Source organism: Malurus melanocephalus, unplaced genomic scaffold (assembly GCF_030028575.1).
Source record: "Malurus melanocephalus ecotype Western Australia unplaced genomic scaffold, MMel_1.1 scaffold_1092, whole genome shotgun sequence".
NCBI lineage: Eukaryota > Metazoa > Chordata > Aves > Passeriformes > Maluridae > Malurus > Malurus melanocephalus.
In genome coordinates, this window is record NW_026624324.1 from 53,165 (window position 1) to 71,306 (window position 18,142).

At 42.7% G+C, this 18,142-nt stretch overlaps 2 protein-coding genes across 2 annotated transcripts in view; one reads left to right on the plus strand and one right to left on the minus strand.

The window, feature by feature from the left end:
- The first annotated feature begins 231 nt into the window (after positions 1-231).
- PAFAH1B1 (platelet activating factor acetylhydrolase 1b regulatory subunit 1) lies at positions 232-12,241 on the plus strand. Its single transcript, XM_057386894.1, has 10 exons — positions 232-465; positions 871-955; positions 2,422-2,496; positions 3,544-3,750; positions 4,987-5,155; positions 6,006-6,108; positions 6,786-7,014; positions 8,348-8,449; positions 9,067-9,223; positions 10,352-12,241. The coding sequence occupies exons 1-10, from the start codon at positions 434-436 to the stop codon at positions 10,423-10,425; spliced, it is 1,233 nt and encodes a 410-aa protein (XP_057242877.1). The 5' UTR covers positions 232-433; the 3' UTR covers positions 10,426-12,241.
- Positions 12,242-15,710: 3,469 nt separating this feature from the next.
- CLUH (clustered mitochondria homolog) overlaps positions 15,711-18,142 on the minus strand; it is a gene marked incomplete at its 5' end in the record, with an annotated part of 25,199 nt that continues 22,767 nt past the window's right edge. Inside the window, one exon of the mRNA XM_057386892.1 lies at positions 15,711-17,755. Within this exon, the coding sequence (XP_057242875.1) occupies positions 17,396-17,755 (360 nt within the window). The remainder of the gene's footprint in view (positions 17,756-18,142) is intronic.

Below are 18,142 nucleotides of genomic sequence, written 5' to 3' on the forward strand. Positions count from 1 at the left end.
AGGTGGCAAACAATATGAAATATTAACTATAGGTAAATTATATTGACACGTGACTAAAAAGAAAGCAAATATTGTCTCTTAGTCAGTCCATGGATCTTCAGAACTTCCCCAGGTGATGTGGTAAAAATCATTTGTGTGCTACAGTTGTGYAGCACAGTAACTACAAGTGCCTCATGCATTATTAGAGCCCGAGTATTTAAAGAAGCTGTTTGGATTTTTCAAGGAAACAAATGATATCTCTTTCTCCTCCTTGCAGATGGATTGAATCTTCTGTATTGAAAACCTCTGGATTTCCTGTTGGATTTCACATCTGGAGAAATACTTGTGATTTAAGCCACTGTGGCAGACTGAATTGTGGATCCTGGGTTCCCAAGACTTTAGCTCTTGAGGAGAAGCCACTGCTCGATCACGTTAACCTGACATCTCAGCCACSATGGTGCTGTCACAAAGGCAACGAGATGAGCTGTAAGGGATTGTTGTTCTTAAGTTTGTTGCATTTTCATTATTAGCATTTGTTTCTAAATAGATTTTAGAGTGGCTGCGTTCACGTGCCCATTAAGTCCTGTGTATTGTGGTTTAGATCTCTCTACTCTTTATTTTTGATAGAACTGCTGGTATTTGAAACTAGAATTGGGAAATGATGRAAATACAATTTCATAGTTGCTGGTGACATAAGAAATGGATTCTTCTGTTTGCAATAAGCACATTACAGTAGAAGATGTAATCTGTGAATTCTACATTTATCTTGAGTAAATTCAGCAATTTTTTTGCTATTTTACTTTAAAACATAGACAAGGATCTGATCAGAATGTGCTAAGATGACAATCTTTCTATGACTCCTTAAATTGTATTTACAATGTTGTTTTGTAGAAATCGAGCGATAGCAGATTACCTCCGTTCCAATGGCTACGAGGAGGCATATTCGGTTTTTAAAAAGGAAGCTGAGTTAGATGTGGTGAGTTCAAACAACATTCTTCATCTATATTTTAATTTAGAAATCTGTCAGTTTTATGACATTTGCATGTGTTCTGTGTCTTTATTGCCTACCTGTTAGCTCAGGCAGTTGCAGAACTGGAGGTGATGCACTCAGGTTATTGCCTTGCCAGAAAAGGGAAAAATAATCATTGGGTAACTKGACCATTTCTGAGCAAATGGTTTTATAGCCAGATTTGAAATGAACTGAGATTGCAGCTTTGGAGACTGACTTCCCATGTCCTAAAGATTCCCAGTGAAGACAAAACTGGGTTAGTTTTGCCCTCTTGCTTTATCATACTGGGCCAATGTTGGAAGTTTCTTTTGAGATTTGAGTTGGGTCAGGAGTGAAGTCATTTCCTGAATCTGTTGTGTGCCCCTTGGGTAACCATTTAGTTGGAGGCCAGGCTGAAACTGTTSATAGAAGTTCATCATCCAGTAAAGCCAGGYTGGACAGGGCTTGGAGCAGCCTGGTYTAGAAGAACGTGAGGTTGAACAAAATGAGATTCAAGATCCCTTCAACTCAAACCAATCTGTGATTGTGTGACCAGCTCTGGTAAGCAGCTCTGTTTGCTTAGACTGKACAGATGCCTGTGACTCAGAGCAGTCATTTCTTGCAACTTCATTTTGTTGATTTGCCTTTGTCACAGATGATTTGATAAGATTTTTAACTTTGCCACCTATTAGCATAGGAGGTGTGCATTTCATCTGGCTACAGCTGGATTGAGTAGTAAACCTCTGTGTGCTGACTCTGGATAAATCCTTGCCTTTTCTTTATTGCATACCTTGAATTGTTCTTTTTCCAAAATGCTTGGTTGAAGTTTGACTTAATTTCTCCAATTTGCTRCTAATATCTAATAACTAAATATAAATGACAAATTGAAATAACGTACTTATAATTGAAAATCCTAATATCATTCCCCTGTTTGCCTTATCTATCAACCTAATTTAGTCTCCACTTCCCAAAGCTTAGGRAAGCAATCTAAATAGGTTAGAGGGTCCTGAGGGAAAGAGAATGCTGTTGCTAAAAGTTTCACGACTTTTATGCAAGAAAATCTGAATTGGAGTGGGCTATACTAAAATGGAAACAAAGGTAAAAGCTGAAATTATTGGAGTAAATTAGAAGGATTCAAGTGTAGTTCTGCAGATAGGGATTTAGTTTTTGTATGGATTATTCATGCAAAAAACTGCAGCTTTTRCAAGTGCCCCAAATAGTAGATCTGTCTGTGACCAAGGCAGCCAGTCCTYAGAGCTTTTATCTTCCATGGAGTAAGCCATGGCATGGCTATTTTCTGATGTCTCCCCTGCATTTAATTTAGGATTATTGTAGCATGAGATTGTCATTGTGTACGTGGAAAGAAAGTGTAGCATTTCATTACTGTTCTGTGTCTCTGATAATTGTTTTTCTGTGTTGCTTTTCTTCCTCTTTCTTCAAATGCTTCTCCTCAGAATGAAGAGTTAGATAAGAAGTATGCTGGACTTCTGGAAAAAAAATGGACATCTGTTATAAGATTACAAAAGAAGGTAAGTAGAGAGCTGATGGATTTACATGTATGAAAAAGCACAGAAAGCTTTCAGCACTGCACAGAATGTTACATATCTTCCTTGTCAGATGAATACAGGGGTTAGTCAAGTTGATGCCTCAAAAATGAATGTTGAGGGCTTGAGTAGGAAAGATGGTGAAACCCATGTTGTAGGACGTGTTTTGTCTGTCCCAGTGCTGGCAGTCATCCCCTTGGTGTCTGTGTAAAAAATCCTGGCCTTCAGTTGATGGATTGCATGTACAGTCCTGAAGCTGGAAAGGCAAGGGGTGGGTGCCTTGAGGCAGTTGGTGAGTGGGGAGGTGGAATTGCTGTGTGCAGAGGTTAGGCTGGGTTTAGAACAGAGGGAAAATCAGTGCTGCCCGTTGTCTYTGGCCATGGCCCTAGAGGGAAGGARCCATTAGCTCCAGTGCATTAGAGTGGGGGATTGTGCTGCAAGTGGAGAGTACAAAACTCTTTTTAGTTATGCTTCAGTGGCTCAAGAGTGTATTAAAAGCAAAARCCCCCTAGAATCAGTGTGTTAACAATGAAGACCTACCCCTTGTGCAGGTTAATACAGCGTGGGTTTATTAGCCCTGCAGTGTCTCTGTTTTTGGATAATGTGTGTGCTAGCTCCAACATGACATGRCATCCCTGCAGCAGTAATATTCCTTTTTGTTAGCACACATTTCTTCAGTATTCTTGGCACAATAGTAATTCAGATGTATTTTACAGAGTGTGAATGAAGGGGATTTTGTAGAACACTTTTTTCCTGTGAAAATTTTTGGGAATTTGAAAAGAATCAATGATTAATGATTAAATTATTAAGAATTAACTGAAARCTATTGAAGAATAAACTATAAATGAATACTTTAGGTTTAATTTTTAACACCTGTGCTACTGAACATTGCTTATCAGTTTGAGTCCATGCAGTTTTTGCTTTACTGTGAGTTTAGGTRTCAGTTGTTACTTGGATTACTGATGGAAGAAGGGGAATTAGATCCTGTATAAAAACAGAAATAAAAGGTCTCTTTAAAATTCATCCACTTAGGTAATGGAATTAGAATCGAAGCTGAATGAAGCTAAGGAAGAATTTACATCAGGTGGACCTCTTGGTCAGAAACGAGACCCTAAGGAGTGGATTCCTCGTCCTCCAGAGAAATATGCGTTGAGTGGGCACAGGAGTCCTGTCACTCGAGTCATTTTCCATCCAGTTTTCAGTGTTATGGTCTCTGCTTCAGAGGATGCCACAATAAAGGTATGTGTGTGCTGCAGACAGCTGCCTGTGGAATAGGTGACATCAGTGATCATGTTCTGCTTCAGCTTCATGAGGGACAGTTCTTTCACATGTGATGCCCTGTATAATCTACAGATACTTTTATGCTGGTCCAATTAATGTCTTAAGGTGTATTTTACTATCTTTTTTTATGAGTTAAAAATACTGAAGCTGCTGTGGATTTAGACGTTTAACCATTTTCAACAGCAGAAGCAGCAACAGCTCCAAGTGTGCTGGATGTTATGGAGGAGTCCAGTCAGTTTTGTTTTCACTCTTTTATGGATACTCTGGATGAATTTCCATACTTTTGAAGTCTAGCTGTCTAACTCAATGTGACTGTTGCCTTCACAATGATTGCAATCTACTTGGATAGTGGATTATTTGTTGGGTGTTTTTTGGTGAATTTTGTTTAGAATATCATTCAAAATTAAATGTCTAATTTTGTGTTTGAGACAAACAATAAAATCTGTAGGAGCCTGTTTTATTTTAAAGGTTTTGTTGTTAGATGATAGGAGACTGACTTAATTAGGAGAACAGAACTTGAAGCTCATTTGCAGTTATTGACTGCARGTGTTTGTTTAACTTGAGCAATTCTGTAATCTCTGAATGTCTGAATATGTGTGTATCAAACTCTTCAGAGGGGTTTGTATTATCAGCCTTAACCCAAAGCATTTTGAGTATTGCTCTGTGGTATGCAGAATATTTGCTGGTTGGTTCTGAAGCAGGCAAGGAAATTGTGGAGCCACAGTAATGCTTGGGAAAGGTGAAGGGGATGTTAAAGATGATCCTTTCCCCGCACTTGAAAGTAAATTCTGTTGCTGGAGTTATGCAAATAGCACAGAAATGGATGGAGAAAAATGGTCTGTGCAAGGTGGATTTGTTCTGTCAAGTATTTTCTGAATTGATCTTCCTTCTTTAGGGGAATTGGGTATTGAGACTTCCAGATGCAATGGAACTTGTTCTCCAGTTGGGTTTATAATGCTTAAAGTTAACTGAAAAGCAGTTGTCAAAATGCATGAATTCAGTTAATTTATAAGTAACAAATGACATTAAAAATACTTATTTTTATCTGCGGTTTAACTTTTTAGGGCTGTCTTTGTCTCTTGCTGGATTAATTGTTGAACAAGGTGCCAAAGTGGCCTGCAGAGTGCAAATGTGAAGCTGGAGAATTCAAAGGGTAATAGGCTGCTGCTAACAGGTTTTCTGTTCCCTTGTCAGGTGTGGGATTATGAGACAGGAGACTTTGAGMGAACCCTGAAGGGGCACACAGATTCTGTGCAAGATATTTCCTTTGACCACACTGGCAAACTCTTGGCCTCCTGTTCTGCTGATATGACCATTAAGCTATGGGATTTCCAGGGCTTTGAGTGCATCAGAACTATGCATGGTAAGGTATAAAGGGATTGATTTAACAGTCTGTAAAGTGAAGAGGTTTTTTTTTTAATCCAGGAAAACTGCTGATGTGGAAAGGGGTTATAGACCAGACTATTTTCCAAAAGAAAAAAGGGGATAATTTGGGGCTTTGAGTGCTCTGTAAATAGGAGATACTTGTAGTGTCTATGGAATGAAATAGCATCTCAAATCTRCTATGCACAATGGTGTGGGAAGCATCCCATAATGATACTGAAATAAAATGACAGAAGGATTTTAGCTTTAAATATTAAATGCTTRCCAGACAATAGAGCTGCTTTCAAATCAGTGAAAGATTCCTTCCTTCAGCCCTCTGTGTTCCTGCTGCAGGAAGGGGGCAGTCAGTACCAGAGGAGCTGTGGTTGTGCTATGTGGGGTTTGGCTGCATGTTTTTGTTCACATGGAAATGTTCCCTTTGTGCTGGGTTTGAAGGCTGTAGGAAAAATGAGAAAGTGCAACAACCACAGCTGTAAGATTCTAGTATTGACAGCCAGTATTTACTCCAGTCTATGTAAAAGCTTTTTTCTTGCTTGTAGGATCATCTTGTAGAAGTGGTGAGTAGGAATAGAGAATATTTCATACTTAAGAAACACCCACCCATAGATACACTCACATAAACAGAAAACACCTTTAAGGATGCTCAGTGTCTGGATTGTGTGGGTTCTAAAAATATGAATGATTATTTCAYAAAACCTCAAGCTTGTGTGAAAAGATTGTTCCATAAAGCACATGCTGCTGCTGTAGCCACCTGACCAAGSGAAAAAAAATGGCAAGTCCTATGTAAACTCTGCCAGTGCCACTTAATAAGAGTTTTATTTTGTTTTTAGGTCATGATCATAAYGTTTCTTCAGTAGCCATCATGCCCAACGGAGATCATATAGTTTCTGCCTCAAGGGATAAAACTATCAAAATGTGGGAAGTCCAGACAGGGTAAGTGCACTTAGGAGAAAACAGCCCCAGAACAAAGGGAGCAGAAACAGGACACAGGAATCTGAATGTCAGCAGTCACTATTTGAATTGAGAAATGAKGTTGTGCTCTTTAGAATCATTCACTGAAGGATTCTGCCTCGATCATTTGCCAGGGAGGTTTAGATGTTAATACTGACTAATTAACTGGTTTTGTCTTTCTGGAAGCTGTGAAGGGAGATCTTTGGCTCATGACCAGATAAGAGAATAAATTCATTGTTTAACCATGAGTTTAAAGGGARTAACTGTTACCTTTCTTGACACAGACCATGGTGTCTCCTGGCTTTTTTTTTTGTCTTCTTGCTTGTTTAATTTATCCGTTGTCTCTAATATCCAAATGATTTGTAAATCTCTATTTCTTCGGAAAGTATCTATTTAATGCAAGTAGTCATATTAATTTAATCTGCCCCCAAGTTTCATGCCTTTTGCCTTAACAAGTTTTTGCAGGCTCTTAGCTGTCACTTTCTCATGTCATAAACTGTTTATGGCATGGTCCATCCCCTGCCAGGATGAACACGTGTGTGCTGGAATATTTTATCTTAACCCCTAAGAATAGATTAACTGTCCTCAAAGTGCCAAGGCACACGCAGTGGGTTGTTGCCATGCTGTTTGAGTCATGCTGTGGTTTTTTTTTTGCACAGTTACTGCGTGAAGACTTTCACGGGGCACAGAGAATGGGTGCGCATGGTGCGGCCCAACCAGGATGGCACCTTGATTGCCAGCTGCTCCAACGACCAGACGGTGCGTGTGTGGGTGGTAGCGACAAAGGAGTGCAAAGCTGAGCTCCGAGAGCACGAGCATGTGGTAGAGTGCATTTCCTGGGCTCCTGAGAGCTCCTACACCACCATATCAGAAGCTACAGGATCAGAGGTAATGTTCCCAGGCTGTTACGCAAGCATGCTCAGGGAGATCTTTGTCTGTGCTCTGTGTAGCGCTGACAGCGACTGAACTTTGGGCTCAAATGGTCTGGCAGGTACAGCAGGTGTGTGAGTGCTTCCATTTCTGTGTCTTGTGCAGTAAAGTCTCATCTTGGCTTCACAGGACCCAGATTTTGTGTTGATCAGTAGGGCCTACCTTTGCCCTGTTGAAAATGAGCTTTGGAGAGATGTTCTGTTCAGGGTGGGACCACTGTCTTGTATTGCAGCAAATAGATAGGGAAGGCAGCTTCTCTGGCAGAATTTAAGATTATAAGGATGTTCAGCAATTGGAAGGTGGAGGGGGGGAAGGAGCCAGTCAGGAATGCAGAATGAAGCTGCCTTGGGTGCAGTGTGCACTGTGCTGGAGTCAAGCATCCACTGCTGTGTGCTGCTAAACAGGTACTGATGGGGGAAAGCACTCCTTAACTAATATAAATCCCAGTTTGTGGGATCGCAGATAGCTCTTCTGGTGAGCCTCAGGAAAGGCTTGCTAAAGACCAGAGGAAATTCCTTCTAAGGATGTCCAAGGGTAGAAGAAAGGAACTAGAAATCAACTCCAATTTCTGGCCAAACCCCCCTCCTGGCATTGCTGTTTTCCCCTCCACCTCCAAAGGTCATGAACACCTCCAGGGGAGGTTCAGCTACACTGAACACAGGGACTTGTCTAGTGATGGTTTTACTTGTTGTTTGAGTCAAATTTTACTGGAATCCGTAAAAGATCCTTGTAATCTTTTAATAAATGAAAACGAATTGGGGCTGTGTGGGGCTGTGGCGGTGCCTGCTCTGCCCCCTGCTGGCGGGATCGGGCACGGCACGCACCCAATACCTGCTCTGTACACCTGGGCAGGTACAGCCGGTGTGAATACACAGAAAAATCAGTCAGAGTAGGAGGTTTTCACAAATTCCTAACACTGCTCCATTGCATTTTATGAAGAGCATGAACACAAAGGTGTATGTGTAAGCTGCATCCTCATTTGGTCTGAGATGAGGCACTTGAGCTGGGTTGCTGTTAACAGAGGGTGTCTTGCAGTAGGTAGGTGTGTATTCAGAATGATATTTGGCTTGTGGCATCAGCAGGACAAAAATCATTTATTTAACAGATTGTTGAATTCTCCTAGCATTAGTAGCAGTGCCTGTGACTCAGCTTTGGCAGTGTGGATTTATTCATTGTAAGCTGTCGTATGATCTGATTTTGGTACTAAGCAATGGCACTGGGAAGGGATCTGCTTCATTTCTCCTCTTTTCCATCSTATGTACACTATAACTCAAACCATAATTTTCTGTAGACTAAGAAGAGTGGCAAGCCTGGGCCTTTTCTGCTGTCTGGATCCAGAGACAAGACCATTAAGATGTGGGACATTAGCACTGGCATGTGCCTTATGACACTTGTAAGTCCAYTGGTGGTTTTTCTGGCAGTCATAACTGCGTTTGTACAATCAGTTTTAATCAAATGTACTGTCTTGCATGTTATGTTTTCAAAAGCAGCTAGAGTTATAACAGAAATGCTGGAAACATAGTTTTAATGGCTTCTATAGTTTTGGTCTTCTTGTTGCTTAGAAATACTGAAAACCTCTAGAACCATAGTGTGAACACACTGCTGTGGTGTAGATTAAGTGATGAGTAGCTTGGTTTGTTTACAGAAGTGCAGGTAATGATCTGAATTTTGTCTTCTGTGAAATGTTACATTGTTCCTCTCTTGGCCATAGTCTGCTGTYCCCAGCTCARATTCCAGCTGGACTGGGTGSTGGTGCTGGGGCTGGAGAGCAGAACTGGTGCAGATCACATGAGGACTGCTGTTTGTTTGCCTTCAAGGACAGGAATTTGCATTGTTGGGGGAACTGATAGAGGTGTAATAATAGAAACTGGAGATAAGCTGTGAGTTGTGACAGGTTCCAGGAGCTCAGTGCTGTCCTTTTGGGGCCAGGCAGGGGTCCCTCAGTGTGTGAGGTGTGGGATGCTCAGCTCACARYCTGCACCTGCTCACTSATCTCTCCTTGTGCACAAGGTGGGCCATGATAACTGGGTACGTGGCGTCCTGTTCCATTCTGGAGGAAAGTTTATTTTGAGCTGTGCTGATGACAAGACTCTCCGTGTCTGGGACTTCAAGAACAAGCGATGCATGAAAACCCTCAACGCGCACGAACACTTTGTTACCTCTTTGGGTATGTATCAGGGGCTGGCATTCAGCTTTCTCAYCTCACCTTTGTGCTCCCTGTGTAGGAGAAATGAATTAGGAGTTAACCCCCCAGCCATGTGAGTTGTAGAGTTGGAGTGTGCTGGATTTTTCCATTGCTGCACATGGATAAGGATGTTAASTGAAAGGAGTTCTGGAAGCTGTCACCAGAGCATTCAGGCATCTGGGGAGTGTTCTAGTGCCAGCAAAAGGAAAATGAGGGGTGTGCACAACAGCCAGAAAAGAGTTACTTTGAATTCCTGGATATTCCTGGTTGGTGTTAGCAGATCTTGGTGGATATTAGTTTCCCCCTGCCCTGGCAAAGCCAGAACAAATCCAGCCACTCTCAGCAAGGCTGGCTTTTCTCTACAGTCTGTGCTGTTGGGTTTTTTTCCTCTGTCTTCCTCTGGCAGTCTGTAGCTCCTTCAGCAAAGCTSTATGAGTTTGGAGCAAGGAGCCTGGAGCTGGCTGCTGGGGYTCCCTCACCAAACAGAACAGSTCTGATTAAATGCAGGCTTTGMYTTCCCCCTGRAATGAGGATGGTGATGAGAATGRGGGAGTAGCAGTGCAAGYTGAAGGAYATCAGACCTGKAGCAGGTTAATCCCAGAATGGGCTGCCTCACTTAGAGCTGGCTTTGCTGACCCTTTCTACAGTGAGACTGATTCCTCATGGTTAAACTTCCCCATCCCATCTCTGAGCCAGCCCCAAATTGATTTGTGCAAATATGAAAAATATTTGGGTATCTCCTGAGGAACAGTTCACTGTACATTTTTAAATCCACATTCACAGACTGTRCTATCTACAGCAAAAAGTCAAATTTCCTGATTCTTGAACACWTAGTAAATACATGAAGTTCTGTTTCCTGGTAGGATTGAAGGGTTTGATCGGTGTGAGTTTTTGTAAGTTTTCTTGATTTCCATAAAAACTCCTTTATAGCTGAATTGAAAGTAGATTTTCATGCTTTAGAAAATCACAGCCTGAGGGAATTTGGCTACAAAAGTACAGCCATGTTTTTAGCTTGGTAGAATTGTTTTGAAAAATCCGTGCCATTCAGTGAGAGCAGGAAATGCTGAAGTTCTGGGTTCATTGGTAACGTGAGCTTTTGTCTCCTGGCAGATTTCCACAAGACAGCCCCSTACGTGGTGACTGGGAGTGTAGATCAAACAGTAAAAGTGTGGGAGTGCCGCTGATGGAGTTCACAGTGACCCCTTTTCCTCTGGATGCACTCAGATACCATGGTTACCCATTGAGCTCTGTTTAAATAAATATTGTCCTTTCATGTAAATTATTCTGGATGTAGATTGAGCTTATTAAATGTTACACACAAAGTATTCATGCATGGTGAATCCAAATTGTATACTGTAAATTTACATACGTTGTCTAGAAGTACCATAGGTTTAAGAACATGGGCTGGCATTGGTCACATCAGACCTGAGAAGGCAGAAGTGGATGATTGGAATAGGGCACTTAACTGAATAGTTGACAGTGTCGTTATGTCGGATAATTATACCTGTTTTTCTTTCTGCTGTCTGTTGGTGCCTGAATTGGTGACCTCATTTGGGAAAAGTTTTGTAGGGCTCTTTCAGAAATGTGTATCTATGTAACATCACTTAAGTGTGCTTAATAAATCTTCTCTAAGAATACTAGATAATAAGGCTGCAATTCAGAATCTTCTGAACCTTATATGTAATTAATGGAAATTAATTAAACTCTGGAATATTTGTCATGAAACATTTGCCAAATCAACAGAAGACACTTGTTTTGGCCTCCTATCACGGAAGGGTTGGTATATTTATAGAACTGACTGTAAACCTGAAATATGGCAACAAATCTTAGTCGCAGCTGATGTGATAAATGTATTTATTTTTTATTTGGTCATTCAATGGTTAAGCTGTGCTGTTAAACTAAGTTTAAATGGGTTTTTTTGTTTGGTTTTTTTTTTATGCTAGACAAACTTCCAGGAGGAGTTGTCCATCCCAATAGAGTTTAGTGATCCAGTTCCCAGTAGAGCTTCCTCTCCCAAATGACTGCCATGGTCCAACTTGCTGTTTGCTTTCCATGTTCGTTAGAGATGTGCAATTCCTATTACACAGCAGGATCAAAGGACACTTCCCTCATTCACTGGCAGGAAATTGGGACATACAAAAGTTTCTTGGATTCCCTAGTGCCTCCTTGGAAACCCTGTGACAGTGAGGTCATCCTCACCTTGGCAATGTGGCTCCAATAAAAACATCCTGGGGTTTGCAAGTGGAGAAATACCTTGGGCTGCAGCATTGAAATGCTTTAAAGGAAGCACTAAATGTCTCGAGAGTCAGTTGACAATGGCAGGTCAGATCCTCACAGGCTTCTAAAAGAAAAACCACCATGAACAAAGCTCACTCCCATCTGTGGGTATGATGCTAAACATTMAAACCAAACCCAAATCCTATCAGCAAAACCAGCCCAGCTCAGTTATTAGTATTTATGTTGTTTGGTGTACACAATTTTTAATTTGCATATCCCTAAAGTTACATATTTTGATCTGAAATGAATGCAAATATTATAAATTAATATTTTAATCATCATTTTTGTGACAGATTCCATTGTAGATAACCAAGAATTAAAATACTTATCAAACTAACCAGGTCTTTTTAAAAATCAACTTGAAAATTGACAGTACAATGAAGTACCAGGCTGATGTTTTTTAACAGGTGAATTTGTGCTTTATTTTATTCCTTTTGGTTTAATCCATGGCTTTTAAAATGTCCATTTTTAAAGCTGAGAGTCCCTGACCAGCACAGGGTGGGCTGGAGGGTGAACACACTGCACTGGTGAGGGGAAATCTCCCACAGTCACCCCWGAAGGAGCTGTTGTTCTGTGGGAGGATCGGGGTGTGGGATTCTGATGTGGGGCTTTTCAGAGCCAGTTTAAGATCCAGGCTRATCTCTTAAATCCAGTGGTTTCTGTCATTCTCAGTGTGTGTTGCTGCAGTTGAGCATGCACGAATAAAGTCTGTTTTGTTCGTTAGCTGCTTGGACTGGAAAAATTTGCTGCTTTTTTTGTCTTATTGGAGAATTCCAGATACACAAGTAGTGCATCTTAAATCCCTCCATGCATCTGCAACTGTAAAGTAGTAACATCTGTTTAATTCCTAGGACCTAGAAACCTTATTTAAGTCTAAAGTAAACCACCSTCATGTACATAACTCAAACCTGAATGAGAAATTAAAGGTACCTGTGATGTGGAAGTTGTCTACTGCATTTTTTCCCATTTATCAGGACAACAGCCCCAGTGCTGGCAGCAGGGTCACTGCTGTGTGACAACATTGCTGCTGTGCAGGATGATTTGGGGCAGAGGGGATGATCTCAGGGATGGTCCTGCCTGGACCAAAGCTGAACCCTGTTTGGAAGGGAGTGAGTGGGACACTCTGGGATGGGCTGTGGAGATGTCACCACTCTTTGTGCCAGCTCGTGCTGTGCCTTTTCTGTGATCAGAACTGCAGCAATGAGGTTACTGGGTCAATAATCAGCTAAATGTACTGGAGGGGTGGAGAGGTTCACTGCTGCTTTGGCATTCCTGACTCAAACTGGCAGCATTTGCCAGGATCCATCTCTGACCTGTGTCCACTGCAGATCCCTGGGCTCAGCCTAGCCCAGGCCCAGGCCAGAAAGTGCAGCATTTGGTGTGGTTTACATAGAAGCTGGAAGTTAATGTTTTATACCATCTTGCACTTTAGAAGGTGAAACAATCCCGTCCTGCTTTTCTGTGTGGTGTGACCAATGTGTGCCCGGGGCACTGAGGAAAGGAAAACAACCTTGGTTGGTGGTGAGTGGGGCTGTAGGCGTGGGGTCCCTGTCTCTGCCTGTTCCTGTCCATGTGAACTGCCTGAGAAATCACTCTTGGACAGCTCCTGAYTTCCCTGAGAGCTGTTTAAAAGGAAAAAAAACCACTTTGTTTTTGTAGACAGTGGTGGCTTGGTAATCCTTTAATGATTTGAATCTAGCAAATGCTGAGTTGAGTGAAGGAAAAGCGCCCTTGGAATGAGCTGTTGTGTCCAGCTGTACATAAAGTCCTGTATTCAATCAATCCTGAGAGTTCTGTAGCAAGAGCACGTGCATAGAGGGGTGGGATGGACGGGAGGGAACGGGGGGGGGTTGCATTGGATTTGCAAATCACAACTGCCATTAACTGGCCTTTTTTATCTTTCCACTGTGTCATGTAAGTAGCTGCTTTCCTGTCCTGCCTGTCCCTCAGGCTTTCCCAAGTTCATTCTGAAGAGAAGTTAGCAAAATGCTCACGCTTTAGAGGTGATCCCGACATGACTTGAAGGCAAATGTCAGATGTTTTGTTTGAGCGCTGGTAGAGGTTGCAGTTGGAGAGAAAACAGTTCCCAGGCTGTAGGAGTAACTGAAGCTATTGACACAATTTAAAAAAAAAAATTGGTAAAGGAATGTATATAATACTGCTCTGTGTTTTACAGTAAGATTTGTTGCTCTCAGACTGTGTAAAACGAAATTTATTCATGTTTTCTGCATATTAAAAAAATCTTATTGTACCAATTGGTAAACTTATTAAATGCATATAAAACTAGATGTGGTTTTGTTTCCTTGGATGCAAGAATTAAAACTATTTTGAAAAAAGCTATTGGTGTTTCACCCTCAGATTTTGCTCCCACCTGCTTTGCCCTTGCTCTGATTTTAATTTAACTTGAGGACACAGGGAAGTGGTTTTGAGGTGGTTCGTGGCAGTTTTAGTAGTGAGAGGTTTTGCTGGTTGATCTGGTGCAGTGATGCTGCAGGAAATGCTCTCTGTGGGTTAAGCTGATCTTACAGGTGGGCAGGAGAGCCTTGGCCACGTGTCTGGCACAAACCTTCTCTCCCTGGGTTGGGTTTGGTTGGGTTTTTCTTTACCTTGACCCTCTCTACTGCAGAATTGTCTTTCACTGCTCCTCACTCAGTGTTGGAATTGAGGGTGGTGATTGAGCACAGCCCTGAATTTTCTGAGTTACACTTTGAGCTCCAGGGGAGGTGGGTACATGGAAACCCCAGGCACTGGGTTATTCTGGCAAGATGTGTTCTGCTCTTAGGATCTTGGACATGATGTGGCTTTGGTTTGATTTTTCCCTGTGATTTTGCCTCGAGTACTGCTTAGATGGGTCAGTGGAACTGGAACTGGAATGGGCACATCTTCATGATGGAAGAGCACGGAYGTGCCCTTGGGGAGAGAATGAAAGGGCATTGCCAGCTGAGATCTGTGGTGAGATTTGGCAGTGGGAACAGACCTGGGATGGCCATTTGGAGGAAAAAAAACCTGAATTTGGGCTCTGCCAGATTCACGTGTGTATGAATGCATGCATGGCCCATCCCATGGGGTGATGGCATGGCACAGAGGCGGTTTTGGGGTTGAAAGGAAAACCTTGTATGTCCACACACAGTGAGCTTCTCCCAGGGAATGCAAGGCAGGTTTAGGTGTGACCTGCCAAGAACAGTCTGGGCARTTTAATTTCCCCCATAGCTCTGTGAGTTGTGCTCATGCAGTGAGTGCTGTGCTGACAGCAGCTCYGTAGGGGTGAGATTGGTTTGGATGAGCTGTTTCCAGTCCCAATAGCACTGATGGGCACTGAAACATTTTAGTGGCCAGGTTGAGTATGAGGTGGTTTGGGTTGGTGGTGTGGGATGCAGTCAAGTGTGCAGGCTTCCCCTTAATTTGCAAGCAGGGAATGCCCTGACAGTTTACAGGTGACTTGTTTCTTGGAAAGAAAGTTGTAGCTTTTGTGGTGTGTGCTAGGTCCAATGACATTTAAGTGTCTGGAAAGAGCAGGGAGGATGCAAATTTGGGTATTTCCAGGTGCATCCTTCACAACTGCTGAGGGTTTGATTGTTCTCTGCAATTGCTTTTGCTGCAGGTCCTTGTCTCAGGCTGTGGCAGTTGCTGTGTGCCCTGGGGACAGCAGGGACACACTGCTTAAACCCTGTCTGGGCCTGACCTGATTGAGGGGGACTGGCAGGTGAGTTCTAGGGCCAGGGTGCCACATTCAGCTTCCTGAATGCCTGCCTGCCTCCAGCCTGGAGTTTAAGAACTTGTGAACAGAATAATGAGAACCTCCCTAACTCAAAAGGGGCAGAGAGGTACAGACAGATGTTGGTAAATGTGATTATTTACCAGCCTGTGTTGTCCTTGGAGCTCCTTGGCTATGAAGCCTCAGTAGCCAGGATTTATTTCACACGGCTACAAGATCCCCAGAGCCCCCGTGTCCCTGCTCCCACAGCTCCCCTGGGACAAGAGGGTGAAGTGACTGAGCACAAATTGRTTCTGACAGCAGAGGGTCCTGCCCCATGTGCTGGGGTTGTGCTTGTACTGGTTTACAGGTTTTAAAGCCTCCAGGTCACTGGTCCTGTCTCTCTGCCCCATTCCTGCTCAAAGAACAGCAGTGGTGGCTCCAGTCCTGGTACCAATGCCTTGCACCAAACCATAAAGAAACCAGTAAAGGACCTGCAAGAGTTTAAAAAGCTTTTAATGGACTGTAAGACACTAGTAAAAGAAAAAATCTTGTAGGAAAGATGCACTGTAGTCATTTATTGATTGCTTTCCAGGAAGTTCAGAATTTTTCTAATAGGAGCAAGTTCATTCGCAGTGAAGACTCTGCTTTGTTGCCTCCAACACCTCGGAGGCTGCTCCCTCCTCCTCCTCCCCTGCCCAGCTCCGAGTTACAAATACCTGCAAGGTGGGACAGGAAAGCGAGGGTACAGAGCACAGGGACAGCACTTTTGTCCCCAAGGGTCAGTAAAAGCAGCGCAGATTAGCACAGATCCAGGACAGACAATGCGAGAGAGGGACAGAGGGAGGGAGAGGCTGTGGCCAGCCCACCCTTCTTCTACAGCTTGATCTGCTTGGAAAACAGGACATTCAACTCTGTCGGCATCCCAGGGGCTGCAGCAGCCACGTCTTACCTGCTGGAGGACAGTGCCAGCCCCACRAGAGGGGACAGGACCATTTCTGTAGTGGCACCTGCCATTCAGTGCCATCCATTGCCAGCAATGGAAGCTCCCGCTGCCAGTCCCAAAACCAGAGTGCAAAAATGCCACACAACAAGGTATTTGCCAGAGGTTTCAGTGCTGGGGGAACTTCAGTTTTTTTATTTAAACCTCCTCCCCAAAACCTGGGACTTTCTGGTTGTGGCTCTGTCAGGTTCAGGGCCCTCAGCTCTGTTGTAAATGAGACCAGGTCTCTATTTCTGAATTTTCCTCCCCTCTTCCCCCCCCCATTTAATAGGGCTGTGATTCCCTCCTCACTCCCCTTAGCTCAGCCCTCATTTGCTGCATTCCCACCTCTCAGAGGCACTGGGGTTTCCACTGCAATGGAAGTTTGTGCGCTTTTTTAAACATCAAGCCCTCACTCTTTGGATACAGTATCCCAAATTACTCAGCTGCAAGCAGAGCAGAGGTGGAACGGTGAATATCATATATATATATATATCTATATATATATCTATATATATATATATCTATCTATATCTTTACCTTGAAAATTAGAATGTTAATGTTACAAAACCCCACTGAATTGCCAAACTGCCAACCAAACATAGAAAAAAAAATGGTTAAAGGAATCCCATGGCTATATCCTGATGTAGAAAATGCTGTACATCCCCCACTTTCACATGTCACAGGCTTCAGTCATCTGAGTGACACAAATATGGCTGTTCTTAGCACAGTCTCGGATWGTGACTGGGGGAAAATCAATCTTTTGGCTTGGAATCCACGTTTTACAASAATGTGGAGCAGTGATGGGGCCGGTTCTGTACTGGTTTAGCAAAGCAGTGTCCTTAAGTCAACATAAAAATGACCTGAGAAATGTTACATCCCTCCAGACAGTTCATTTGGAATCGATATGTACAAAGTAGAAAGAACTCTGCGCACACACACGACACGGACACACACAGGGCAGGTCTGTGCTGCCTCCGGCCACTTCCCCCTCGCGTGGCACACAAAGCTCGGGCACACAGATTACATTGCTCAGATTAGTTCTTTGCATTGTGTATTAATTGTACCAGTGCAATAACATTGTCAAAAAGGAGGAGCTGCTCCGAGGGCGGCCGAGGCCCTGGGCCAGATTCAGAAAAGGGTGGTTTAAACTTTTTTTTTTTTTTTTTTTTTTTTTTTTTGTTTTAAAGCGAGGTACACGTTAAGCAGAGCCCTGTGTTAAGGGGATGGCAGCAGAAGGCATGCTCGGCTCAGCCTCTTTCTCCTCCACAGCTTTGTCCTCTGCTTCCAGCTGTTCCCCACTTTTCATGCTTTCCTGGAGCTGCTGGCGTCGCTGCACCTCGGCTTTAAGGTTCTCCAAATCTTTTTGGCTGKAGGGGAAAGCAGGAAGGGGAGCAGACATTAGACTGGCCAGGATGAGGTTGTGTTCAGTGAGGAGGGGACATTCCTTGTGCTTCCCTCCCCCAGAGCTCAGCCCCACTGAGCATGGCCAGGGCCCAGTTTGGTGATGGTCAGGGCAGCCTCCAACTGCTGCTGTGGCCTTTTTACCACCCATGATTATCTACAGCATTAGAACAACTCAGTCTTGGCTCAGGTCATCTATTTCCACCATCATTCCAATCAAATTTTCAAGTAGAAATTAAGGACAATTCAAAATAATTAAAAAAAAATAATCTCCACCATCATTCCAATCAAATTTTCAAGTAGAAATTAAGGACAATTCAAAATAATTTAAAAAAATAATTTCCACCATGATTCCAATCAAGTTTTCAACTAGAAGTTAAGGACAATTCAAAATAATTAAAAAAAAAAATCTCCACCATCATTCCAATCAAATTTTCAAGTAGAAGTTAAGGACAATTCAAAATAATTTAAAAAAATAATCTCCACCATCATTCCAATCAAGTTTTCAACTAGAAGTTAAGGACAATTCAAAATAATTAAAAAA